This window comes from Copadichromis virginalis, linkage group LG13 (assembly GCF_057382275.1).
Source record: "Copadichromis virginalis isolate Kocher_CV1m ecotype Utaka linkage group LG13, C_Virginalis_male_GT1.1, whole genome shotgun sequence".
Classification (NCBI taxonomy): domain Eukaryota; kingdom Metazoa; phylum Chordata; class Actinopteri; order Cichliformes; family Cichlidae; genus Copadichromis; species Copadichromis virginalis.
In genome coordinates, this window is record NC_140630.1 from 13,724,170 (window position 1) to 13,747,489 (window position 23,320).

The 23,320-nt window shown below is 42.7% G+C and overlaps 1 protein-coding gene and 1 long non-coding RNA gene across 4 annotated transcripts; one reads left to right on the top strand and one right to left on the bottom strand.

Moving 5' to 3' along the window:
• Window positions 1-1,167: 1,167 nt before the first annotated feature.
• On the bottom strand, window positions 1,168-23,181 carry dachc (dachshund c). Of its 3 annotated transcripts, none has more exons than XM_085477415.1 (11): window positions 22,399-23,181; window positions 15,356-15,465; window positions 12,256-12,366; window positions 9,005-9,183; window positions 8,225-8,345; window positions 7,937-8,071; window positions 4,650-4,846; window positions 4,002-4,149; window positions 3,115-3,243; window positions 2,851-2,961; window positions 1,168-1,754 (listed from the first exon to the last, which is right to left on the bottom strand). In XM_085477415.1, exons 1-11 carry the CDS (start codon window positions 22,980-22,982, stop codon window positions 1,717-1,719), a joined length of 1,863 nt encoding a protein of 620 aa, XP_085333541.1. In that variant the 5' UTR covers window positions 22,983-23,181; the 3' UTR covers window positions 1,168-1,716. The 3 variants fall into 3 exon arrangements, with proteins under 3 accessions (XP_085333541.1, XP_085333542.1, XP_085333540.1); XM_085477416.1 differs by having other exon boundaries at window positions 2,851-2,922; window positions 4,002-4,152; XM_085477414.1 differs by having other exon boundaries at window positions 4,002-4,152.
• On the top strand, window positions 8,042-9,430 carry LOC146695334 (uncharacterized). Its single transcript, XR_014923568.1, has 2 exons — window positions 8,042-8,099; window positions 8,936-9,430. It is a non-coding gene; the product is annotated as an uncharacterized LOC146695334 (long non-coding RNA).
• Window positions 23,182-23,320: the final 139 nt, after the last annotated feature.

The window sequence follows — 23,320 nt, forward strand, 5'->3', positions numbered from 1 at the left end:
CAATGCCACTCGGTGAATTGTGAGGGATGTGTGTGTGTGTGTCAGAGAGACAGAGAGAGATACAAGGGAGTGTGAAAGAGTAGTGCGCTGCTGAATGAAGTCACAAACCTTTTTAGTCAAGACAGCCTCTGAGGTGGTCATCTGAAAAGCTGATGACTCATTCATACATTCATTTATGTGAATCATTGCTATTCACTTGTCAGCCATTCTGTATTCAGGAAGAATTGCTTATAACAGAGGTATTGTTTTCGTCCTGCATCACAGCTTATCTGCCTGTGTCCAGGAAATGGCACACTGCACATTTAGACAAGGTTACATGAGCAAAGCCTGGCTGAGTGCAAAGATTCCTTTTCTTTTTGGCACAACAAATGGTTTCAGAGCAATGAGAAATGTATTGTTTGGGATTTTAGAAAACTTAATATTCCTCCTGAGCCGAGTTCCTGAGTATGTCTTCAAGGCAACTGCTTCTAAAGTCTCTAAACTGCCAGCACTTTTGATCTGTAATGCCTCTTAATATATTATATATCCATGCTTTTAACATCTGCATCAGTAAAACAACACTTCTTAAACCACACACACACACTTTGGTTTCACTGCTCTGACCTCATTTTATAAGCCAAATATATCTTATACCTGTAAGTAGGCACACACTTTTTTTGAAAGCTACACTGGATTTATCTTATAAGACTTTACAGGAGTTCAATTAAAAAAAATCCTTTTGATTAGTTTGATTTTGCAGGGTTCTGTCTCCTGCATAAATACTAAGACCATAAATAGCCACAAGTGTACTATTTTCTTCCACAAGTTGTTGTCAAGTTCTTAACAAAAAAAAGGTGCCAACTACTAATTGTTGACTCAAAATGATCCATTCTTAATGAGAACTATTGTGTCTTTTCAACATGTGTCATTAATCAGCCTGTCAGTTATGACCCTGCTCTTTGCCATCAATACTTGCGTGGAAGGTTTTAAGGATGGAGCAAGAATCAATGCCACGTCCCTCTCCATACCCTCACAATGCATAATACACATGGACCATCTCTTCCTCCACTCAGGCAACTTTTTACAAAAAGTTTAATATAAATCCATAAATTAGAAATGAAGACAAACAAAATGAAAAATGTCATCAGAGACTACACTAGTAAAATAAAGAAAGAAACAGTGACACAATTTAATAAAAAGGATTTGTATTGTTTGTATTGTCAAACTGCACTACTGCATAACATACACAATACAAGTCATTTCCTGACTGTACAACATGCCATTATGAGTTTTTTTTTTCTTCCTGATAGCGATAACAAAAATGATGACTATATATATGTACACAACTCTGTTACAAGTTATATCGATCACTTGTGTCGAGATAAACAGCACTGACAAAAAAACAACTATGGTCATTTTCGTCTAGGATCTAAAAACCTTGATTGAAAGAAACACAGTCAAACACAACATCAGTACTTTTCCCACTAGAATTTGGTGATAAATGCAATAAATTAAACAAGAGAACAATGAGAAAGTTCAAATGTCACTCTTGAAAATGTAGGAAGGGGTCCTCTTGGGGATGTGGAGATGCCACTGCGCGACTGAGCATGCCTGTCGATTGTATTTCCCATGAATGAAGAAATTTCATTACTCTGTCCATCCATCCATCCGTCCGTCCATCCATCCATCCATCCATCCATCCATCCATCCATCCATCCATCCATCCATCCATCCTCTTCAGTACATCCCAGTGGTTTGCAGAAACACTCTCCCCTCTGAAACAATAAAAACGATAATGAATAAAATTTCAGCACAATAACATTTGTCAATTTCAGGGGAGACAAGCATTATTCTAACAGTAAAAGGCACGGTGCTGGATCCAATTCATTCACTAATTTCAATATCGAGAAGGTCCTATAGAGCCACAAGCAAAGATCATTAACAAAAGAACATTATTAAGGCTCAGTTGAAAGTGTTTTTCTGCCGCTGATCTCCATTTTTGGCGATAAAACTTCCTGGCACAAAGGAAGCACATCCTGCCCTGCTGTCTGACAGACAATTCCCCTTTAAATGATTTATTACTGGGTGTTAATTATGCAAATGATGTCCAAACAAACTCGTCATGAGGACAATTAAGACAGCCATTAATTAGTGGCCAGTTCTCTTCTTGCTTCACTGACATTCAATTAAAAATTGCTTTTGAACAAGCACGCTGTTTGGTATGGCGGTCTTGGCACAGCGCGGAGCAGAGGTGGGCTGAAACCATGCACTCTTTTGATGAGGCCGAGCTAGAGATCATGGCCATTTCTTTTTCTGTCTGTTTAAGATGTTACATGTGGGATTTTCTCATTAATCTATGAAGACAATAAAGGTGGCAAAATAAATATATTAAATGCCTGTCTCCATTAAACCGGCAACCTCAGAAAACTGTCTCATGCTTCATTTCATTTTGTTCAATTTCTCAGGAGTGGTCTCCCTGTGAAATCTTTGAAAACTCTTCCAGTAGACCGGTCAGTTAAGCATCAAAAGCAGTGAGTAGGTGAAATAAAGAAATCTCCTTCCCCAGCTTGGTCGATAGCTGCTAAATAAATTCCTGCCACTACGTATATGTATTTTTTGGGAACATTACGTCAGTTTTTAGCCATTAATATTAAATCAATTAGTCCCCACTTGTTTAAAGTTTTAAGTTTAGTGCATTTCTGTTTGCATTTCCTGTATTAATCACATTTAAGTTGTCTTTTGGTGGCAGAACATTACAGCAGTGACAGCTTTTGTGCAGGATTTTTTCCACAATTTTTTTAATCACAATGTGACGCCTGTTTTCACCTCTACATACTGAGAAAGCTGCCTTCGTTATCTGGACACTTGTACCTTGTACTGTTGCCTTAGTGTCCACCCTGCTGTCATCGTGGTTGTTCCCATCCGAGTCCTGGGTCACAGGCTCTGTGTGGGGAGGGGCTGCTGATGATTGATGGCCTGTAGCTTGGCCATTAATTAATAAGGACACTTAATTAGAGGCTAATGAACAGTCAAGGCTACACTGTAGTGAAGGCTTGGGCAATATTAGATATGAAAAGAAGAATTACGAAGGATTTAGTCACTTAAATAAATTCTGAGTCAAAACCATTTCTGTACCTGTGTGTGTGTTGGCAGTGTGCAGGAGACTGTGCTCTGCCTGATCACGGAGTTTCACCTCCTCCTCCAGGGCCTCCTGTAGTCTCCTTTTACTCCTCTTTTCCTTCTTCAGGCGCTTCTGGATAAGAACTTAAAAAAGAAGAGGAAGAAAGGAACAAGCAGACGGCCAAGAGTGTGAAAGGATGTCAGAAAAGTTCAAACTTTGCAATCAAAATATTTAGGTGCTTTTTTTAATGCTTGACTTGCATGCAGTGTTGGATGCTTTCTGACCTTGGTGGATATTTGCAACAAAAGCTCTGATGGCACTTTGACCTTAGTAAGTGAGGTCAACATGCTATTAAAGTATAGCAAACTCTGCATTTGCTCAAAAACCCCTGCAACAGGTAAGCAACATCACGCGGCTCTTTCAGTTTTTGTGTTTTGTGGTCATTTTCCACCACAAGTTGCATGCTTCCCCACCTGGTGTGTCCTCATCAACCAAACTGTCCTTGATTGGAATTTTGTCTGACCGTGCCGTATACGACAGCTTTTGTAAACTTGCCAAACTTGATTTAGTTTGTAGCAGACTGCCAACTTTAGTCTAATTCACCTCTGCAGATGCCTTGAGGGGTAATATACAGTAGGGGTCCTCACTTCCTTATCTGATTTTCCCGATAATGGACGTCCTGTCAGCTTTACAAGTGGATTAGACCACTCTTGTTTAGCTGCACGGCCGATTTTGTCAGTGTTTCGACAGTAAAATCCACACCGTGCCAGAGTTAATAAATTCACGAGGGCCAAATGTAACACTCCAATCAACACTTGCCAACTAGAATAATTTCCAGAGACAAAATCTCGAGTTAGCACTGACATTTGTTTCTAACTCATCTGTATGTGGAGCAGCCTACCTCTGTTTTTCTGTTCCATGCTAAGCTGTCTCTCCAAGGTCTCTCTGAGCTCCCGCTCTCGGACCAGCTCCATCTTCAACTCTGTCCTCTCCAGCTGGTCCTGCTTCTCCTGCGCCCTGGCATTCTCTATGGCAACTCTCAGTAGACCCTGCTTGGAGACACACAGACACACAGCAACAGGTTACACCAACATTAAAAAAGTAAACCCTTTACCAGCTGAACCTTACTAATACAAATTGAAAAAGACGGTGTTTCTGAACATTTCATGTTAACATAAAAAGTCTCCTAATTGTAAAAGTATAACAATCACAATTAATCTTTTTTAGGGGCAAATCTTTGTCTGTCATCACATTCGGTTAGGATTACCGAGTGGGGAAAAAATGCTGGTCTTTTAACTGCCATCACTTCAGGGTCAGATGGGTTATTTATTTTCTCCCTGTGAAAACCCAACCAGAGAGGGCTTTCATTGTGACTATACTATAACAAAGATGTATAATCTGAGAAGCAGGTCAGCACACGCCCATCTGAATTACTGCATATCCTAAATGTCTACTATTTACCATTTCAGGAAATCCCAAAGAGTGGCTCATCTCTCTTCCTATTCATCTTGGGATATAATAATAACAATAAAGCCCGGCAGAGCCTCACCTGGATGTTCGTGAGCAGGGTCTCTATGGAGGACAAGCCTTCCGGGAAGATGAAGGGAGTGTGGTGAAGACCTGCTGGGAGCTTCTGTCCTGCCGGGTAAGAAACCCTCTCACAGCCCTCCCTGCTTGATGGGGGTTTCTGGTAGACTTGTCTATCACAGCTCTCCCTGGTCGTCTCAGCGGCCAAGGAGGTGTTATCTGGAGGCAAGAGAGACAGTTTGATGTCTAGTCTGTAAGGCTGATGCACATCTGACTGAATCAGTTTACCACAGTGAGCCCATGGCTTTCACCTTCACGCAGACTCTTAAGGAATCACACACAGGGGTGCCATCACTTCATTATGTGAAGTAAGGATCAATAACAAAATTATTAGAGCAAGAAAAGTAAATTACTGACCGTGGTAAATACCACTTTGAGAAAACAAAGATAAGGCTATAAGTGTATGAGACTTTCAATTTACACATTTATATTTATCATGATAACTGGTACGTCATTTACTCTAATATATTCTTCATCCACTAAGAGACAATAGAGAGCTCTGGAAAAAGCTAGAAAGTGGATCTTGATAGTTGATAATTTTAAATACAAGTTGACAAAGCGTATTTCATATAGATTATAAAAGCAAAACACTTCAGCTGAAAGCCTCCTGCAAAGAAGGAGTGATTTAAATAATGTACACGTATAAAAATCGATTCGATTTTCTTGAGCTTCCAAATGTATTTTGTGGTCTAGGCACTGTTTGTTTTTTTGTTTTTTTAACATCTATTCTCCTTCCAAAAGTGCAAACCTTTGAAAAGTGGTATGCATATTTGACAATACTTACTGTGTTAGTAATTTGTCTTACAACTGTCTCTTTTATCAAGTGTGTGCTTCAATCCTATTAGTATAGTATATCTTGGTTAATGTTTGTTTAAAATCAGCAAAAAAGATCTTCATTCTTGCGACAATATGTAATCAAAGCACAGAAATTTCTAGCTTACTAATATAATTTACTTAATTTCTTGTAAACACATCAAGCCCAACAGCAAATAGGTGTTTACACTAATTACTGCGTGCAAGTTCGTGCACACATGCACAAACGTCCTGGTTTGGGGTTTTAAAAATGTGGTTACCCTTTATTAGATGGCAGTCTGCCTATTGATAATGCACCACAGCTTGATATCTCCCATAAAACCAGCTAAGAACCTGCATTATGGATGACCATCTGTTTGTAAACCTGAGAACTGCGTGTACCCTATTCGTGACAGAGAGGGAGATGAAGATTAGCCATTTCCTGCATGTTTTTTTTCCCCCTTGCATCAGGCAGTTGCTCAGTTTATGCGTCTACTGTCTTCAGAGCCGCCGAGGACGAAGACGTCCTGGGAGTTCGGCAGTTATTGGAGCAGAGACGAGTGTGAACGTGCGATGTGATATCTGGCAGTTTTCTCTGTCTGTGACAAATGACAGTGTTTTCTCCACTTAGCTGACCACAGCATCTTCTGCTCCAAATCCACCCACCTTCCCCACACTGCCTCGGCCTCACGTCTTGGCAACTGTCACATTCAAGGTGTTTCACAGATGAGAAGCAATACCCCCCCCCCCCCCTCCCCTTTCTCCCTCTTTCTTGCTAAAAGCATTGCTCTGTAGAGAAAGGTAATTAGCAGGTGCTGGCGAGCTCAGCGGAGGGCATCCAACTACACTCCTGTGGCTCTCATACAGACGCACACACACACATATTCGAAGCTGCTGAAGTGCGCAGTCAGCAGCGTGGGCTCCCCAGGCTCCTTGGATGTGACTGATCCTTTATTGAGTTACAGTTTTACGCCTACTTTACCTCACACTCGCACACAGGTCTGGCATACACATACACACAGACACAGCTGCCAGCTTGTTTGATCATTTACCCATCTCTCTAACCAAGGTCACTGTCTGTTTTTCTCTTTTCTCCCAACTTCTTCCCCCCACCCCACCCTGTCTCTCTTACTCTTCTCCCACCCGTCCCCAGGGCTAATGAACTTCACCACGTGAAGACTGCCAGTCAGCGGAAGAGGGAAAAAAGGGGGAGTGGGGGGAGCGAAAGAGAGAGACAGTGAGAGAATAAAATTTTGCTGATGTTTGGTTAATGGGAGTGAGGTGTCAGGGATGGCCTCTGATCTTTGCTGCATGGATACGTTGTTCAAAGACCAGTAAAACAGCACACACAGCCAAAAACGGACTCGCATACACACACTCGCAGATTATCATACAATGGATTGACAGAATGACAGCGCTGAAGTGCTCTTTGAAACTCTGCTCAATCCACGATAAAGCCTATCCTGTGATGTTCTAGGTCAAGCACAAAAGTTTGCAATCCAGTAAATGCACATGCGTTTCATTTGCATGCAGGAAAATCAATTGAAAATCAATCACATAAATGCAACGTGTGATGCATGGCGCTCACGTTGTTGGTGCCCTCGCTGCTTTGTCAATACTGTCAGACACCTGACAGCATCAGAAACCGTACCTGGGAGGCCTTTGTGATTTTTAGATTCAATTACTGAATAATGCGATTCCGTATTAGAATACATTTACATGCACGCACACACGTACAAACTCGCATACAAACAGTCTCTCTCTCTTTTTCTCTCGCAGTAGATTTCTGCTGACTGTTTGTCCTTGAGCAGTCCTCATTAAGCTAATGCAAACCTCCCTGACAGAGAGAACCAAACAACTGACGTTGCAGCGCCGTGGCAACGCAGGCCCTAACGACAGGGAGGCAGTCGTTATGCAGATGAGGTCCAGCTGAGAGCGCGGGAGGCCGCCTGGCTCGTTAGACCGCGGCCTAGCAAATGGCTCGCTAATGTAACACCGCTTCCTGGTCTAATGGAGTCCTGTTTTGCAGAATTATTTGTCTTTGCTCCCCGCAGGGAGCCTGGGGGCCACTGACAGCAAGAAGGAGAGAAAGTGGAGAGAATGCTCATTGACCTGTTACTGATATACTGATTTCTTTCTTGTTGAACCCTCTTTCTTTAAAAATAAATAATTAATGAGAAACTCTCAGATAGGTGACGGAGGTGTTTAAATTGCCTTTAAATAACAATGTGCTGTGGATGAAGGTGAACTGCAAGGAAACTGAATGCTTGCTGTTCTGCATTGACAGACCTGTTTCAAAGGCAATTCATCTGTCTGAGAAATAATCAGTAAGCATTATTAAATGACTAATGACTAACTATACAATATATTCTCAGAAAGCAGTTATAAATTGACCTTTGCAGTGAGGTCAACACACACTCTTTAAGATTTTGGAACTTCAAGCGCTGACTGTCTTACCTCTGTCAGAGTGGCTCCTCTTGTTCTCCTTGTTGTATTCCACTGAAGTCCCATCTGTATCTCTGCCCCCCTGCACCAAACCAGGAGAATGACCCAACACACTGTGACTTGACGACAGGCCGTCATGGAGCGGATCTGGAGAGAAAACATACAACGCAAAAAGGTTATTAACGGACTTATAGCTCCTGTTATAGCTAAGAAAATAAAATATAAATAATATATATATGTATGTATTTTTGAACAGATTGAACCTGCCACAATACTATGCGTACACAAGTGAGTACATACGTGTAGTTTCTGCAGTGCGTTCTGTGTGAGATGGTGAACTTGACACACTGCTGCTGTGATTGGACGACAGCTGAGCTTCCTCCAGTGAGGGAGACGGGGAGGGGCTGTCACGCATTCGCTCCTAAGAAGCACCAAAGTGGCACACAATTTCAACTGAAATTATGGATAATAAAAAGACACACAAAGCTCACAAAAATCAAACTTTACAAAAACGAGAATCCAGAAATCTACTTTCAGGTCTTTTAAGCCATCCTAACCAATCATCAAAACCATACTTAATAACATTATGAGATGAGACACTGGGAAAACTGAGTGATTTGTTAATTTGATGTGTTTTATGTGTCTCTTCAAACTAATTTATTTTAACAGGTTCAATTTCTTTAATTATACATAGCGGTTTATTTTTAAGCAAAGTCATCAACTTGGCGAAGAGGATTGCATTTTCTGTTGGTATGCAGCACATCTGAAAAATGCATAAATAGATATTGGATTGACCTGAAGCCAAGAAACGACTAATTATATTCTGGTAGCGATCCATAACTTGATTCCTAATTTTGCACGTAAAGGATAGAGAGATTGAATCATTTAGAAGATGTAGAGATGAGAACTAGTTCTTTGGATGTTAAACGTTGGGAGAAATTTGTTTTAGCAAATGTTTTGTTTTGAAACAACATTTCGATGTAAATCTTAAACTCTGATTTCTTCCCTGAGCATCACGCGGACTCAGGCGATTACTGGCTCGTGGTCAGATCCACCGGGCTGATGGGCCTCTGAGTTCACCTTAATGACGGAGGTGGGAGCCCTGGCAGGGGGGTTGGCGTGGAGATGCGCCACGTTGGCCATGCTGGCCAGCATGCTCTGTCGGTTCATCTGGCCCATCGCCATGGAAACGGAGGCTGGCGCCAGGCTGGCAGGGATCAGAGGATGTGACATCATCATGAAGGGCAACTGCTCAAGAACTGGAGTAGAAAAGAATAAAAAAAGAAGGAGAACAAGATGGAGTAAGACAGTCAGTTGGTTTTCATAAGTCAGACCAGGCTGGCTCGTCATAAATGTGGGGCTTCTTTCGTTTTACCTTCAGCTGTGTTTGTTTTATTTTTTTTACCCATCACATCTTAAAAGGCTTTCCTCTGTTCGGCCCAATGTCATTTACTGAACTGAAAATGCACAGCATCTCTCATGACAAGAAATAAATCTGAAAACCAGCGTCATTCCTCTTTGTTGTATTACCTGGATGACTGCTCTGCTTCTAAATCACAACTTGAAAATGTGCGTGAAAAAAATGTCGAAAGGAAGAAAAGGCAACAGAGTAGAGGAAGACACGGCTGTTTCTCAAAGGCTTTGATGGCCTCGAGATTTTTTCTGAGCGCTAAGAAACCTACAAATTCAGCCCTGCTGGAGTCAAGGGAAGAACACATAACTTTTCTGTTAGCACCCCGGTGTTCTTTACCATAAATTAACACGTTTTCAGCAGTTGAAACTAAACTCCTATTATCTCGGCCAATCTGTCGTTCGCGCTCTTCTCTTTAAGACAAGCATCCACTATCTTTAAAGAAAATCCTTCCTCTCCACAGCACCCTAGTGGGTTGTTGCAGTCCTTCTATTCATGAAGCAAACAATCCTGTTGGGGGGGAGGGGTAGAAAATGACATAAATATTTATCATTTAATAAAAGGAAAAACAAAAACAAAAGAAACACAGGGAGGAAGTGGAACAAAAGAAGCTGATGGCAGTCCTGGTGCTGGGCCAGCAATGCACGCTGGGTAATTATAAACACAAAGGAAAAAATCTTGGACTCTATTCCGCACAATTGTCACAAATAATAGAACGAGTGCATGGAAACAAAAAAAAGGCTATCCAAAGAAGAGAGATGAAATAGAACAAATAAAGAGAGAAAAGGGAAGAAAGAAAAAGGGAGAGAATGAAAGAAGGGGAAAAGGCAAACTAAGAAATAAAGGGCGAGGTGTTGACTTTATGAGTTGGGCTCGCTGGACATATGTGCAGTGCTTTGTGCATTTGGCAGATTAGTCTCTCACTTGCCCAAAGCAGAAACCAATCCAAACAAAAGATCTTTCTGAATGGAGCTGAATAACCAGATGCTCCAACAATCAACTATGAGCCAACTCTAAATATTAAGCCTTGGTTTGAAACCAGCGCTCCACTTTTGTCACCCCCCTCAACCCCAACTCCAATCCCACCTGCCTCCATAAATTTCATTTTTCTATCCCTCATCCTAACTCTGTTTTATCCCCCCCTCTCCACTCTCTCTGCCCTCCCATCACTTTCTCTTATGTTTCATTAAAAACATCAAAAGTCAAAGTGCCTCTCTTGTTTATCCAAACAAACCATTACTGTAAACACACAGTTACTGTAAATTTCCCAGAAGATCTTGTTAAATGCAGAAATGGCTGCTCCCTGCTCTTCCCCAGCCCATAAGGTGTCACACTCAGCATTTGTGAGTGTGTGCGTGTGTGTAATCTGAGATTGCCTTTGTAGTGGTTAAAGCTCTGGTAGGGGCCTATCCTTCCCATAAGGCAGTGGGTGGCGGTATGGAAAAAACACATTGTGCTTATGTGTGTATGTATGCCTGTGCTGTTTGTGTGTGTGTGTGTGAGAGAGTGTGTGTGTTTCCACTTGACTCTATCATTAACAGTGATTAAGCTTTACAGGTTTATAATGGCTGGTGGTAACCATGCCATCTAACTGTGCACAGATGCAGGCAGTTGTAAGTGAGTGTATGCAATGGTAAACAATGCTTAATGTTGGGATTGTTTACAGACACAAGCACCGTACACACAAAGCAAAAAAAAAAAGAAAAAGGTAATAATGGGTTTAAACATACAGTGATTTAACTGTAAGGACATTTTTTAGGACATTTCTGTCCTAAAGCCTTGTGCTGTGCTCCACATGTTAAGTGTGTGTGTGTTTGTGTGTCTGGCTGATAGCATATTCCACACAGACCTCCATAAGCCCAGTCATCTGTCTAAACACACTGATGTCGCTTTAACCTGTCGATAACAGTGTGTGAGTGTGTGTGTGTGTGTGGGGGGGGGGGGGGGGTTGTGTGTGTGCGCACACGCGCGTGCTTGTGCCCGTCCCGCCATCGATTGTCCAGCGTTTGTCGTTTGCATTCAGGATAGTGAATTAGAGAGAAGACTATTGATTTGGCTTCAGCCTCTCATCTTATTCATCTCTCTATCATCCCCGTGTGCTTACTACCGTGCACCGATGCTCCAGATCTGCTGGCTGCTCTCCCTCGCTGCAAAGCCAGGGATGGGCACTGTGAAGGGAGCGGGTTTTTCTAACATATGACTAAAATAGGAGAATATCTGAACATGTAATGAGCAGCCAACAGGGATTCGATTAAAAAAAAAATGAGAAGGTGATTCTTTGCTTTCCAGGGGCAAACTGTAAATGAGAGCACACTCCTTTGTCAGCTCTGAAAGGCAAGACTTTTTCCAGAAAAATCCTGATTTAATTTCTCTCCTTATGGCAAACAAGTGTGACTAACAAAGCTGGTCTGAGTCGACACTCTCTCATTGGGATGACTAATAAGTACTAATGACTTGCCGGCAATGTTTTGAGGCCACAGAGCAGATGACCAACTGCGTTTTTCAGGAAATGATTCCTGAATCTTATTGAGTACCACAAATATGCAAACTAATCCAAGCTGGAGAAAATTCAGCCTTATAGTCAATTATTACAAGCTGGGAAAAAACACCACAGAAGCAGTAATTTATATAGATGTGTTTATATATTTGTTTGGATTACCTCACCCAGATATCCTTTTTTGCATTTCATCTCAAGATCTTGCTGCTGTTGTTTGTTTTTCTACTGTCTCTCAAAGGAAACATACAGGCTGCAGAGGTGATGTCACATCCTGGTTTTAATCAGCCTGGTTCATAAACACAGCTGCTCAAGTTGTATTGACTTGGCATCACAGATGTGTTCAACAGTGTTATGCGGGTCGTGATTAACATAACACTCACACACTCACATATGCACGTACCAAAAAAAAAGGATGAGACTCACCCAGTCCGGGGTTGTGGTCGCCGTTTTCTCCGTTTCGCCCGCCATGTTGTTGGTTGCTGTGGTAACCGGCCATCGCCTCCAGTTTGATCTTTTTGGCCAGGGCAGAGAGATCTAAGAGAGAGAGACAGAGACAGATGCAGAGATGAAGAAAAAGAGGGAAAGAAAGAAAGAAAAAGAATCAATAAGAGCCAGATCAATGGCCCCCGGTGGAGGATTAGAGCAGTAGGTAGGCAGGAGGTTGTCATAGGAGGACAGGGGCCAGACATTCATTCTGACTGCACCGCTGCACTGGCCATTTAGTCTGCCAGGGAATCAGCAGTGATAGGAACAAGCCAAGACATTCATCTCTCCCACACAGGGATATCACATCCCACAGCACAGAGCACAGGATAACACTCAGCAGCGGCAGCAGCAGCTCCACCTTTCATCCAGAGAGAACTTCGTTATCGGTACGAATTAGACGCACAAGGCAAAAAGTGAAGATACTTTCTAATGGGGGTTGTGCACTTTTGGATAATGTGTAATAGAGAGTGAGAAAATGCGAGCCATGTTTTAATTTGTGCGTTGAACCCCAGAAGGTAGTTTGACCCTCAGATCACCCTGTAAAATAGAAAATTAAATATGTCTTGTGCTAACACAGTCAAACACGTTGAATTATTAAAGTTCAGACAAACCACACAACTGTGCAAACACGGCAGAGGAAACACAAACAGACCGTAAGTCTTAATTTCCTGGTCTTCAATACGTCTAAACATTTGCAACAAACTGAACTGCTGAGTGGTTTTCTACGCTCCCATCAGACGGCGGGTGTCTGAGGTGAACAGCTGAAGACGTCGACAGCCACAACAAAATCGTTCCTTTTTCTTCTCGTCTCCTCTTCTTCTCTCTCCTGCCCTCTCCCCTTCTCTCCTCCCATCCCCTCTCCTTACGTTACCTTTTCAAATGTCAGCATCACAGCGGGACATAAGCCACTGTGCTGCATGTGTGTGTGCGCGAGTACACGAGGGCGAGAAAAAGAGACTAAGGAGGATCACATCAAAGATTTTCCCCTGCCTTTTACGCTCAAATGTCCTCCCTCTCTCTGTCTCCTTCTCCCCTCTCATGTGGCCAGTTCTAATCAGTAGCACTGACATTGCCGCCGTGCCCTCTCCTTTGGTGGAAAAAGACTCTTTTTTCCCACTGAGAAAGATGCTCTTGAACGCTCGCGCAGACACAACGCACACACACACACGCGCGCAAATACACATACACACTCAAGCACCTTTGAACAGTGAGAGGAAGCGGAGGCTAATAGAAAATGGCTTCTTTTGAGGCGGGGAATGAAAAGATCAGGTTGCAGTGAAGAGCACAAAGCCAAGGGCAACTTTGAGAGCGGTGAGGTGCCAACAATTACTTTTCTCCCTTTCTCTTTGCAACACACACACACACACAAACACACACAGACTACAAAAGGGACTCAAACACAAAACCGTGACTAAAACAAGCAGCGCCATGGCCTTTAGCAGACTGCTCATCGAAAGTCAGAATATAAATGTAACATGCAGCTTCAGATTGTAAAAGTTTAAGTGCCAGATGTGCAAACACTTCAAATTGATCATAAATTCTAACTCATACTGAAAAGCACAAATAACGATTTAAAGTCTCCTTTACACAATAAGAACTTAAAGGTTTACAGTACCAAGCTAAACACATCCTCACTTCAATTATAAAATGAATTTCAAAGAGGTTTCAGAGCTTTTAGAGATTATGATTCTAACCCAGTTCAACAGAGGGCTTAACAGGGAACGCTGTACTTATAATTCAAGAAAAAAAGACCAAGCTTGCAAGTTATGAGTTGTTTCTCATATGTCAGCAGTGCGTATGCTAATTTTATTAATCAACACAGCGGTCACCTCCCCGAACCCCACCTCCTCATACTATTGATGAGGGGTAAAATGTGCCATCACGGGGGTCTGCTTGGAAAAGCGGTGAAACCCGCCCCATTCTGCATAAGCAACCTGTTCTTTTTTTTTTTTTTAAACTGATGGGGTAACTCAGCTGGCTGCCAGATCACTGCTTTCACTCTGAAAGCTGAAGCAAGAACAGTTTTTGAACTTTGCTAACCGCTACTCTTGTCTGAAGCAACAACGTGTCACTAGGAGGGATTTGTCTGGTGAACCCTGACATCAGAAAAAATTGTGTAAAGGGGTGATTACACAGGCTTTCTCCTTTACTTCTTGAATATGGAATACAATCACAGATGTTTCCATTATTAAACTTTAATATTAGTTTTGTTTACTTAAATGTTAATGTCTTTATAAGTAACAGCTATACTAAAGTAATTTTCTCACCATATTAAATAGTTAATCTTGAAATACATGAAACTATGTGAACAAACCTTAAAAAAGCTGATTATAGATATTATTTGCATTAAAATCAAATTAATATATATACATTAAATAAAATATTATTTTGATAAGTGCATTTTCATTTATTCAAATTTTTTCCCCACATTTAAACATTGCACTGCAACTTCATACGTGTCAGTAATTACATTTTTTTTACTTTTTTAAATTAATAAATGTGCCTTCCTTTCTATTTCTGTTCTATTTCTGTTCCTGAAAGACCAGGTGGTTGGACCAACTGTTCATTCGTCTTTATTGACGATTATTTGACTGCACTACATATGTACTCCTCCTCTGATTGTCCTGCTTAAACAAATCATCTTTTTTCTACGTGCAGCAGCTTTTTTACATCAATATGCCGACTAAGGGCACACATCGGGATCGTTTGTGAGTCGCTTACTGTAGACAAAAAATTATTGAGAAAACACAAAATACCAGAACCTGAAAATATTGATTATTAAACTATCACAGCCAGTTAAACAAGGTGAAAGTCAAAATTTAATAAGAAATTTATTGTGATATGTGTAAAACAAAACTTGCTTCTTTCCTATACTCTTTTAAGAACATGCCCTGCACTACACATGATGCCATACTGGTAATTTAAGACACACACTGTCATAATAGTTTACTGTGCTCATGCACTGTTGTGATATTGTTTCTTCAGAAAATATGCTCGATTTATGTGTTTGTGTGTGTGTGTAGGTCTGGGTGGTCACCTGGAGGAGGTATAATCCCAGCATGCATCAGACCACTGTGAGACAGCATGTGGTGAGTCCCGCCCTCTGTCGCACTCTGCAGCCTCTTGGGCGGTCGTCCAGGCCTTGAACTGCAGGCGGAAAACACAAGCATGCATTAATAATTAGGCAGTTTAATACTTTACCCACTTAGTCACTTTTTCATGCCGAGACTGAGATGGGTGGCCCGGTTAAAGAAAGTGTCCTTCAGCCTGTAAACCTCTGATCCTGCTGAAGTGTCAACAAGCAAAACACTGAAACCCGACCGGTTCCAGGAAGGCTGCTGTACAGCAAATCTGACCTCCCTGTGGATACGAGCAAGCAAAAAACGAGTTTCCCTATGGCATCAATAAAGCACCTCATTACTGTTCAGCTTACTCATTCATTTGTTTGCTTATTAAATGTGTTTGCTCGCCTCCTCTTTCCTTCAATCCTTCCTTCATTCAGTCCTCTTTCCCCGCCATGCCACAATTTTTCCTCAATAAACACTGACTACAAGCAGATTCACATGGATTCTTGTCTTGTGTGCGCGGGTGTGCGGTTTGATTGAGCCGGGCATGCTCAATCAATCTTAGAGGAAGTATGTGAAAAGCTGTCAGGCATCACTTTGGCTCTGACTAAACGGTGTGAATGTCCTGACAGGGGAAATGACACGGGCCACATCAGGCTTAATGACAACCAGCGTACCTCATCTCCTTTCATAGCAACCTGACATAACATGAGTCTGTGGGCAAGTGCGAGACAGAGCGAGGGGAACAAGAGGAGATGAAGACGGAGTGACCGAGCGCTGAAGAAACAGAGAGAACAGTTGAAAAGTTGATGCAAGACAAGGAGTGTAAAGCGAGAGGAAAAGGTGAATAAAAGGGAGAGTTTGAAATTGTAAGAAAAGGTGGGAAAGAGTAAAAAAAAAAAAAGGGGGGGGGGGGGGGAGGAGAGAGATAGACTAGCAGCAGCAGCTTCCTAGCGTGGGGTGTCTTTGAGCAGATTTTAATTAGAATCTAATCCAGCCGTCATTAAGGCCCCATAAACGAAGCTGTCAGTCAGGAGATTAATGGCGCCTCATTTGCATATTGCATATAATTCATCAATTACACAGCAGAAAGGACCAATCCCCTGTTGACACACCCACTGGCTGAGAAGGGGGGAGACGGAGAGAGACAAAAAGACAGAGAGAAAGATTGTGTAGTCACTAACTGTGGGAGAAAAACAGGTAGATTGTGAGTGTGTGTGTGGGCGTGCGTGTGCGTGCACATCGGAATGTGAGTGTGTGCATGTGCGGGGTCATGTATGGGTTTGTGTGAGTGCGCGCGCGTGTGTATGAAGTGTTCAAAGGTTAATTTGATGAGCCGATGAGCTCCACAGTTCCTGCCCTCGGTTTTAATGAGTTGTTATTATTGTCTCTTATTATGGGCCCAGACCGACTGGGATGTGACAGCTGACATCAGATATCTCACACTATCTCACACACACACGCAGACAGTGAGACGCACACAAGCATGCAGACACACTCAGGTAGATTCGCATACCCACGCACACGACATGAAAGACATACAGCAGGGATGTGTGAGTGGGATAAAGTTGTAAGTATGTGTTTTGTGTGCGTGTGCGCATGCACGTGTGTTTGTGTGGGAGTATGTGCAGTTTTTGTGAAGGTGGGGGGCGCATTCAAATTACAAACAATATTCTTTTGCAGTCCTTATAGAGCAGCATACTGGGCTTAACAAAAGCAGGAAATGTATTTTTAGGTCTCAGGTTTGAAGGTAAAGTAACAGTTCCACCGCAACTGATGTTGAAACACCTTAAATGAAGACACACACACAAACAGATGCACGCAAACACACACAAACGCAGTAGTGAACATCAGTGGGGGGAAATAAAATACACAGAGACCAAAAGACCGTGGTTGGTTTTTACTGCAGCCGCTTCCCTTTCCCTTACAACTGTTTATTTGCACACACTAATTAATGGCCTCTGCGTGTCTGCGCTGATGGGTGGGTGTGTTTTGTATGTGTGTGTGTGTGTGTGTGTGTGTGCGCCTTTGTATATGTTGCATTTTAGGGGGCATAAAGAACTCAAACCTAATTTTGTGTTTAGTCTGCAAGTGCGTTGATACATCAAAGTGACCCATGGAGGGAGGTCTATGTGTGTGTTGTGCATGCAAGTGTGTTTGTGTGTGTGTACATGGTGTGTGTGTGTGTGTGTGTGTGTGTGTGTGTGTGTGTGTGGTTGGAGAGCACCGGTTCCCTGAGGTAGGATTAATGAAAAAGCCTTTCATGGAAAAGTCATCAAGCTGAGGGGATGGAATGAGAGAGAGGAGGGGGGAGAGAGAAAACAGTTCATTGTGTGTGTGTGTGTGTGTGTGTGTGTGTAAGGTGTGTGTGAGTGTGTGTGTGTGTGCAGAGGAGGGGGTGTATGGCTTATGACCTCTTTGTCTCAAACTTTAATTAAAATCTCACCCAGACGTCCTCCCTCATGCCAACGCTCTGGCCACACATGCACACACACACACACACTCACACACACAGTTTTTTTTAAATAAAGGTGCTCTGTACATTGAGTTCTGCCCTCCAAGCTTAGTGTGTGTGTGTTACCTGAAACATGAAACGCCAAACATGGCAGCTGGAGCTTAGTGCAGGTGGAACAGAAACAAAACACAACAAAGATGACAGATCTCTATCCTTGCTAACACACACACACACACACACACACACACACAGGGGAAAGAGAAAAGTAATGAAAGAAGAGGAAGTGTTACAGTCAAAACAGTGGAACAGTGGAACAGCTACTAGCTTGGAGGGACTGAGGTGGTGATAGGTAGCAGCTGTGTGTGTGTGTGTTTATATGAATGTGTGGGGAGAGAGAGCGAGGGAAAAAAAAAAAGAGAACTTGCTCAAACAAGATTTTGTTTTGAATATATTAGAGGCGCTTTACAGCTCCCATGCTCCCATCCTTTCAATCTGTGTTTATCACATGGGTTTGTATTCGCCGTCACGGTCCGGTTTGATAAATCATAATGTCGCTGCTGTACGCAGGAAGACTTATGTTGGTGGTTACAGAAGGCAGGGAAAGATTGATGTTGTGATCTTCCTCTCAAATCGAGGGCTGAAAAAGCTTTCTGCGCCATTGTTATTAGGAAAGCCTGCGTGATGATGTCATGAAAGAAGCAGGCAGGACAACACACACACACAGACAGACGTGCGCACGCACACACACAGTGGGGCTCGACTTTGAGGACGTTTGATCATGGCAAAAAAATCTGATCTCCTAAACTGATACCGCTTCACATTCCTGTCCCGCATTCCAGGGTCAAAGCTGTGTCAAGACTGAGTGTGTCTGTGCGTTTGAAAAGTATGTGTACTCCATTAAAACCTGTCACAGTGGAAGACATGGAGGCCCTCTCTATCTCATCGTGCTCGTCTCTATAAAACATCAAAAGAGCGATGAGGTTAAAGTTGAGCTAACCGCCCCAGCCTAACACAGACACTCGAACACACATGGGCATACACACAGCCCTCCGCCCCTTCATCCTAACACTGCTGACTTTGACAGTGAGTTATGGCATGGCAGTGGGGCTCAGCTCTGAGAAGTCCACCTTCCCATGCACACACACACACACACACAAAAACACTGGCTCGACACTGCCAAGTCGAGAAACACAAAGAGGGTGCTTTTGTTGTACTCTACATACCACTGTGTCTCATTCATCATTCGTCGTTTGATTTAAGTTCGAGTAACATTAACACCTGCTTCATATATTTGACTCTGCTTTTGTTGACGCCCCTGCTGCATGAGCTGCAAAGAAAAGCGTGTGAATGCCAGCTGAAAATTACCCAAAAAAAGGATTTCTGTTTCCACCCAAATATATTTGTGGTAAATGGAATTTTGCTCACGCTATTAGAAAAAAAAGGGGCCTCTTTCAGCAGTATCTCCCAAGAAAATGTGACCTTGGTACTGTGGTTCATCAAAAATAACACACTATCAGCAGTTTTAATAGGGACAATTTCTTTGGAAGAAATTAGGTCCTCTGAAAACTGCTATCTGTCCAGTTGTTATCTGTAACATGGACTTTTTTCTGGAAAAATTGCCATTAAGTTTCGTTTTTTTTTAAATGTCATTTTCCAATCCTTTGCACAATTACTTTTACCTCATTTTACAGGGTTGGAGGCAAGAATCTTAATGCAAATATGAGGGCAAACAAACCTATCTGCATGGTCCAAATCAGGTGCCAAGTTAAAAAAAATGCATATATAGAAATAATATAAAAATGCATTATAAGTTGCAAACCTTAAATACAATTACTTATAAATATATATCCTGTGTTACTATTCAAGTGTGTTGTTATTAACGTAATCAGTTTGCCATGTTACACTACTTTTATGTAACATTCAGGAGGGTAGGCATATATGGACACTGCATAATGAATACTTATAGGGCATCTGTAAACTATATGCACACACACACTTTGACCTGAGCGAGCTATTTGATGTGTGTTACTAACAGAGAATGAAACTGTTCCTTTGTCAGGGAGAAAGAAAAGGATGGAGGATCAGGTTGCCTCCTACACGCCATGTTCTCACTGTGGAACTAATGTCATTTAGCAGCAAAGCCAGCAAACACACAGGCGTGACCATGTGAGTTCTGTGTGTGCGTGTTAACAGAGAGTGTGTTTGTGTGTCACCTATGCATGAATTATAACTAGGCTTTGAGTGAGGGTGAAGTCGGCCCTTCTTCATGGTTTGATGAGTCAGTGGTCAGTGTGTGTGTGTGTGTGTGTGTGCACAGCAGGAGTTAACAGTGAGACAAAGAGGAGAAGGAAAGACAACGGTAAACAGAGGACACTGCTTCAAAAAACCACTTCATTTTAATCTAAAAAAAAAAGGACCAATGAATAAACAAACGGCCCAAAGAATAACTAGCAGGATGAAAGCCATGTAAAGCATTCTGTTAGTCATGTTAAACTATCAGACAAGGCTGGTATTTTTTTCAAGCCTGTCTCACTGTAGTGAACTGGAAAATAATAAGTGATGGCTGTCTTAATCAGTAACAGGAACCTCAGTCAGCCTTGACGTGGTCGGAAAGCTGCATCATCAAAATCTCTGAGATGTTCTTGAAACTTTTCGCTTTGGTCAGAAATCTTTAAACAAAAGCCATCGTGAGTTTCACTTTTTACCTGCTATTGTATGTCGATCCGTCCACGCTGGGGATTACTTAGAAACTTCTAATGCAGGTGGAGCTGATACTAATGGCTACCGCAGCACACTTGAAGCCTTCAGACAAAGAATCACAGAAGTCGTTTGAAGATTTCAGACGAGTGATGTTTTAAGATCTCATTAAGTAAAGGCTGTTTGAGTGTTGTGTGGATAATTAGAGACGGCAGAGGATGTGTATTTTTCGGGGGTTGTATAACATCGTTCCCATTAACACCAGACATAGAAGAAATCCCCAAGCAGCCAGAAGATGCATCTGGATTTTGTCTTGGTTGGAGGGCCGCAAATGCTTAAGTGCAGGTGTTAATCCACGCATGTAAAGCTGGAAGCTGATTCTCACAATAGTATGTTTCTTTTTGGAGTTTTTTTTCTGGGCTTGCTCAACAAGTCAAAGCTTGTCTTAAATCCCACACTTTGACTTAAAAACCAAAAACGGCTTAAAGATGAAATAAAATGAGGGCATATCAAAACACTGGAATGATCTTACCTACAAACAGTAAATCTAAAGAACTGGGGGGAAAAAAGTAATTTAAACATTGCAGAATCGGTATTTTGGCATTTATCAGCGCACATCTAGATGCATTCTCCATCTCCATTTAATGGCAGGTGTAAATTGGATCATTCATGCTCCAAGGAGCTAGGATTAACCATCAAACAATATAAATTCCCCAAACTAAGACTAATCCACACTGCTCTGGATTCAAACTCATGCTGTTATGAGCATGTGGTCTGCACAACAGCAGACTGAGGCACCAGGAAACCACAAATCCCAGCCAATTTAGCCCCTTTATCCAAACATATCTGCTGCACACTGGATTGATGACCCATGTAGCTGGTCACCATCAGAGTTCTGCAAAACAGGCTAATTTACATAATCGCATCATAAATACCGAGAATTCATTTAATCATCTCCTCTGTTCTGATGCTCAGGGCTAAAGAGTGTTGATATGATAAGACAGCAAGTTATTAAGAAGGGAGAGAGAGAGAGAGGGATGGAGCGAGGGAGGCAAAGAGAAGGAGGGAGAGAGTAAAGGGATCAGTGAGTGAGTGAGTGAGCTTGTTCTGATTTAAGCTGCCGCTTGGGGCCAAATGAAAATTAATTAATTTCTGTGAAGAATCAATTTCTCAGAATGACAGTGTCACATTCAATGTGTGCAAGTGTGAGTGTGTCAGAGAGAAAGGGAAGTAGTGCGTGCGTGCATGTCAGCGCCAGAGATCAGACTCCCAGATAACATGAGAAACTTTTAAGAGTGTTTTTCTCATAAGGATTACTAAAATTCATTATCGCCAACACCATAATCACCATCACAGTGTTTATCATCCATAAAAATGGTAATTAGTAACAGCCCCAGCAGCTGCAGTGCTGTGGCAAATGAAAAGGGGTTAACTGGACCCAAGTCAGTTATTATCAAATCAAACACGAACTCCAATAAAAGCTAAAATAAATAAATAAACATATGGAAAATGTATTTTTCCTCATGCAGCAGCTTTAAGGAAACTGAGTTTGCTTTTAAATTAGTGGAATCATTTGTAGGCAAGTTCTGAAACATAACAGACACACTGTGTAGAGATACCCTATTAGATATAAAATAACACAAGGTCATTAGTAATAATGGCGTTTATATTATTATGTAGATTTTTGTGATCCTTTTCATGACCTGCTGACTGTTTGATCCCCAAATTTGATATATTTGTAGCTATCTGCTAACCCCACCTGCTGCACTCCCCCTCCCTCAATAATGAGCTGGGTAACCCTCCATCACACTGCCACCCTCCCCACCTTCCCCTCGCTCTCCTCTCCCCGGACCCCTGCCTCACCTTGCATTGGTACAGTCGTTGTAAAGCGTCTCAAAGTCCTGCCTGGAGATAAGTTTGCACCGGTTCACCCCGGGCTGGATGGCCCCGAGCCCCCGAAGAACCCGGACCTGCTCCACGTTGCACACCACCGGGGTAATGTCCAGCCGTTTCAGCTTGGTGTAAACGGTGTGTAGCCCGCCGACCAGGTGTTTGAGAAACACGTCGAAAGCCTGAGGCAAACAGATGAGCTCCTTGTCTTTCACCGTGAACGACGCCAGTTTGGCACCTTTCACCTCCACCAGTTTGCACTCGTTGTTCTGCGGCGTGCTCTCTACGGGCGACGCAGTGGCGTACACGGGCTTAGCGCTGCTGGACACCGGAGCTCCTCCGCTCTTTAACGGGGTCCCGTTCGGCAGTAAGAGGTCCGCCCTGAACTGGTGAAGCAGCGCCGGGTGCGCCACCGGAGGAGCCGGGGAGGAAGCGGCGGAGGTGGCCGCAGGTGGCGGAGAGTTTGTGGCCGGAGACACGGAACTTGGCGCCGGGTGGTGCCCGAGTGGAGCTGCGGGCAGCAGAGCCGGAGGCGCAGGAGTTGCCATAGTGGTCATGACCAAGAACTGGAGAATAAGTAAACTTCAAAGTCAACTATTTAAGAAAGTAACTTGGCCGAACACACGCATACACTTTGGAGAGTGTGAACTGCGCATGGAGCGTGCCGAAGAGGAGAGAGGGGGATGAAAGAAGAGTAGACGGGGTCCGTGTGTGGAAAAACAGATCACATACTTGAATCAGAATGAGCGGAGGCTTGTCTCAGAGCTGGAGATGCTACTGTCACATTAACATAAAGAGGAGGAGCTTGGGCTTATTCTTAGAGAGTGAGAGACGCGATCAGAGAGAGGAGAGGGAGAGAGAGCAAAGATTAGCCCACATAAACTTTGGATAAGCC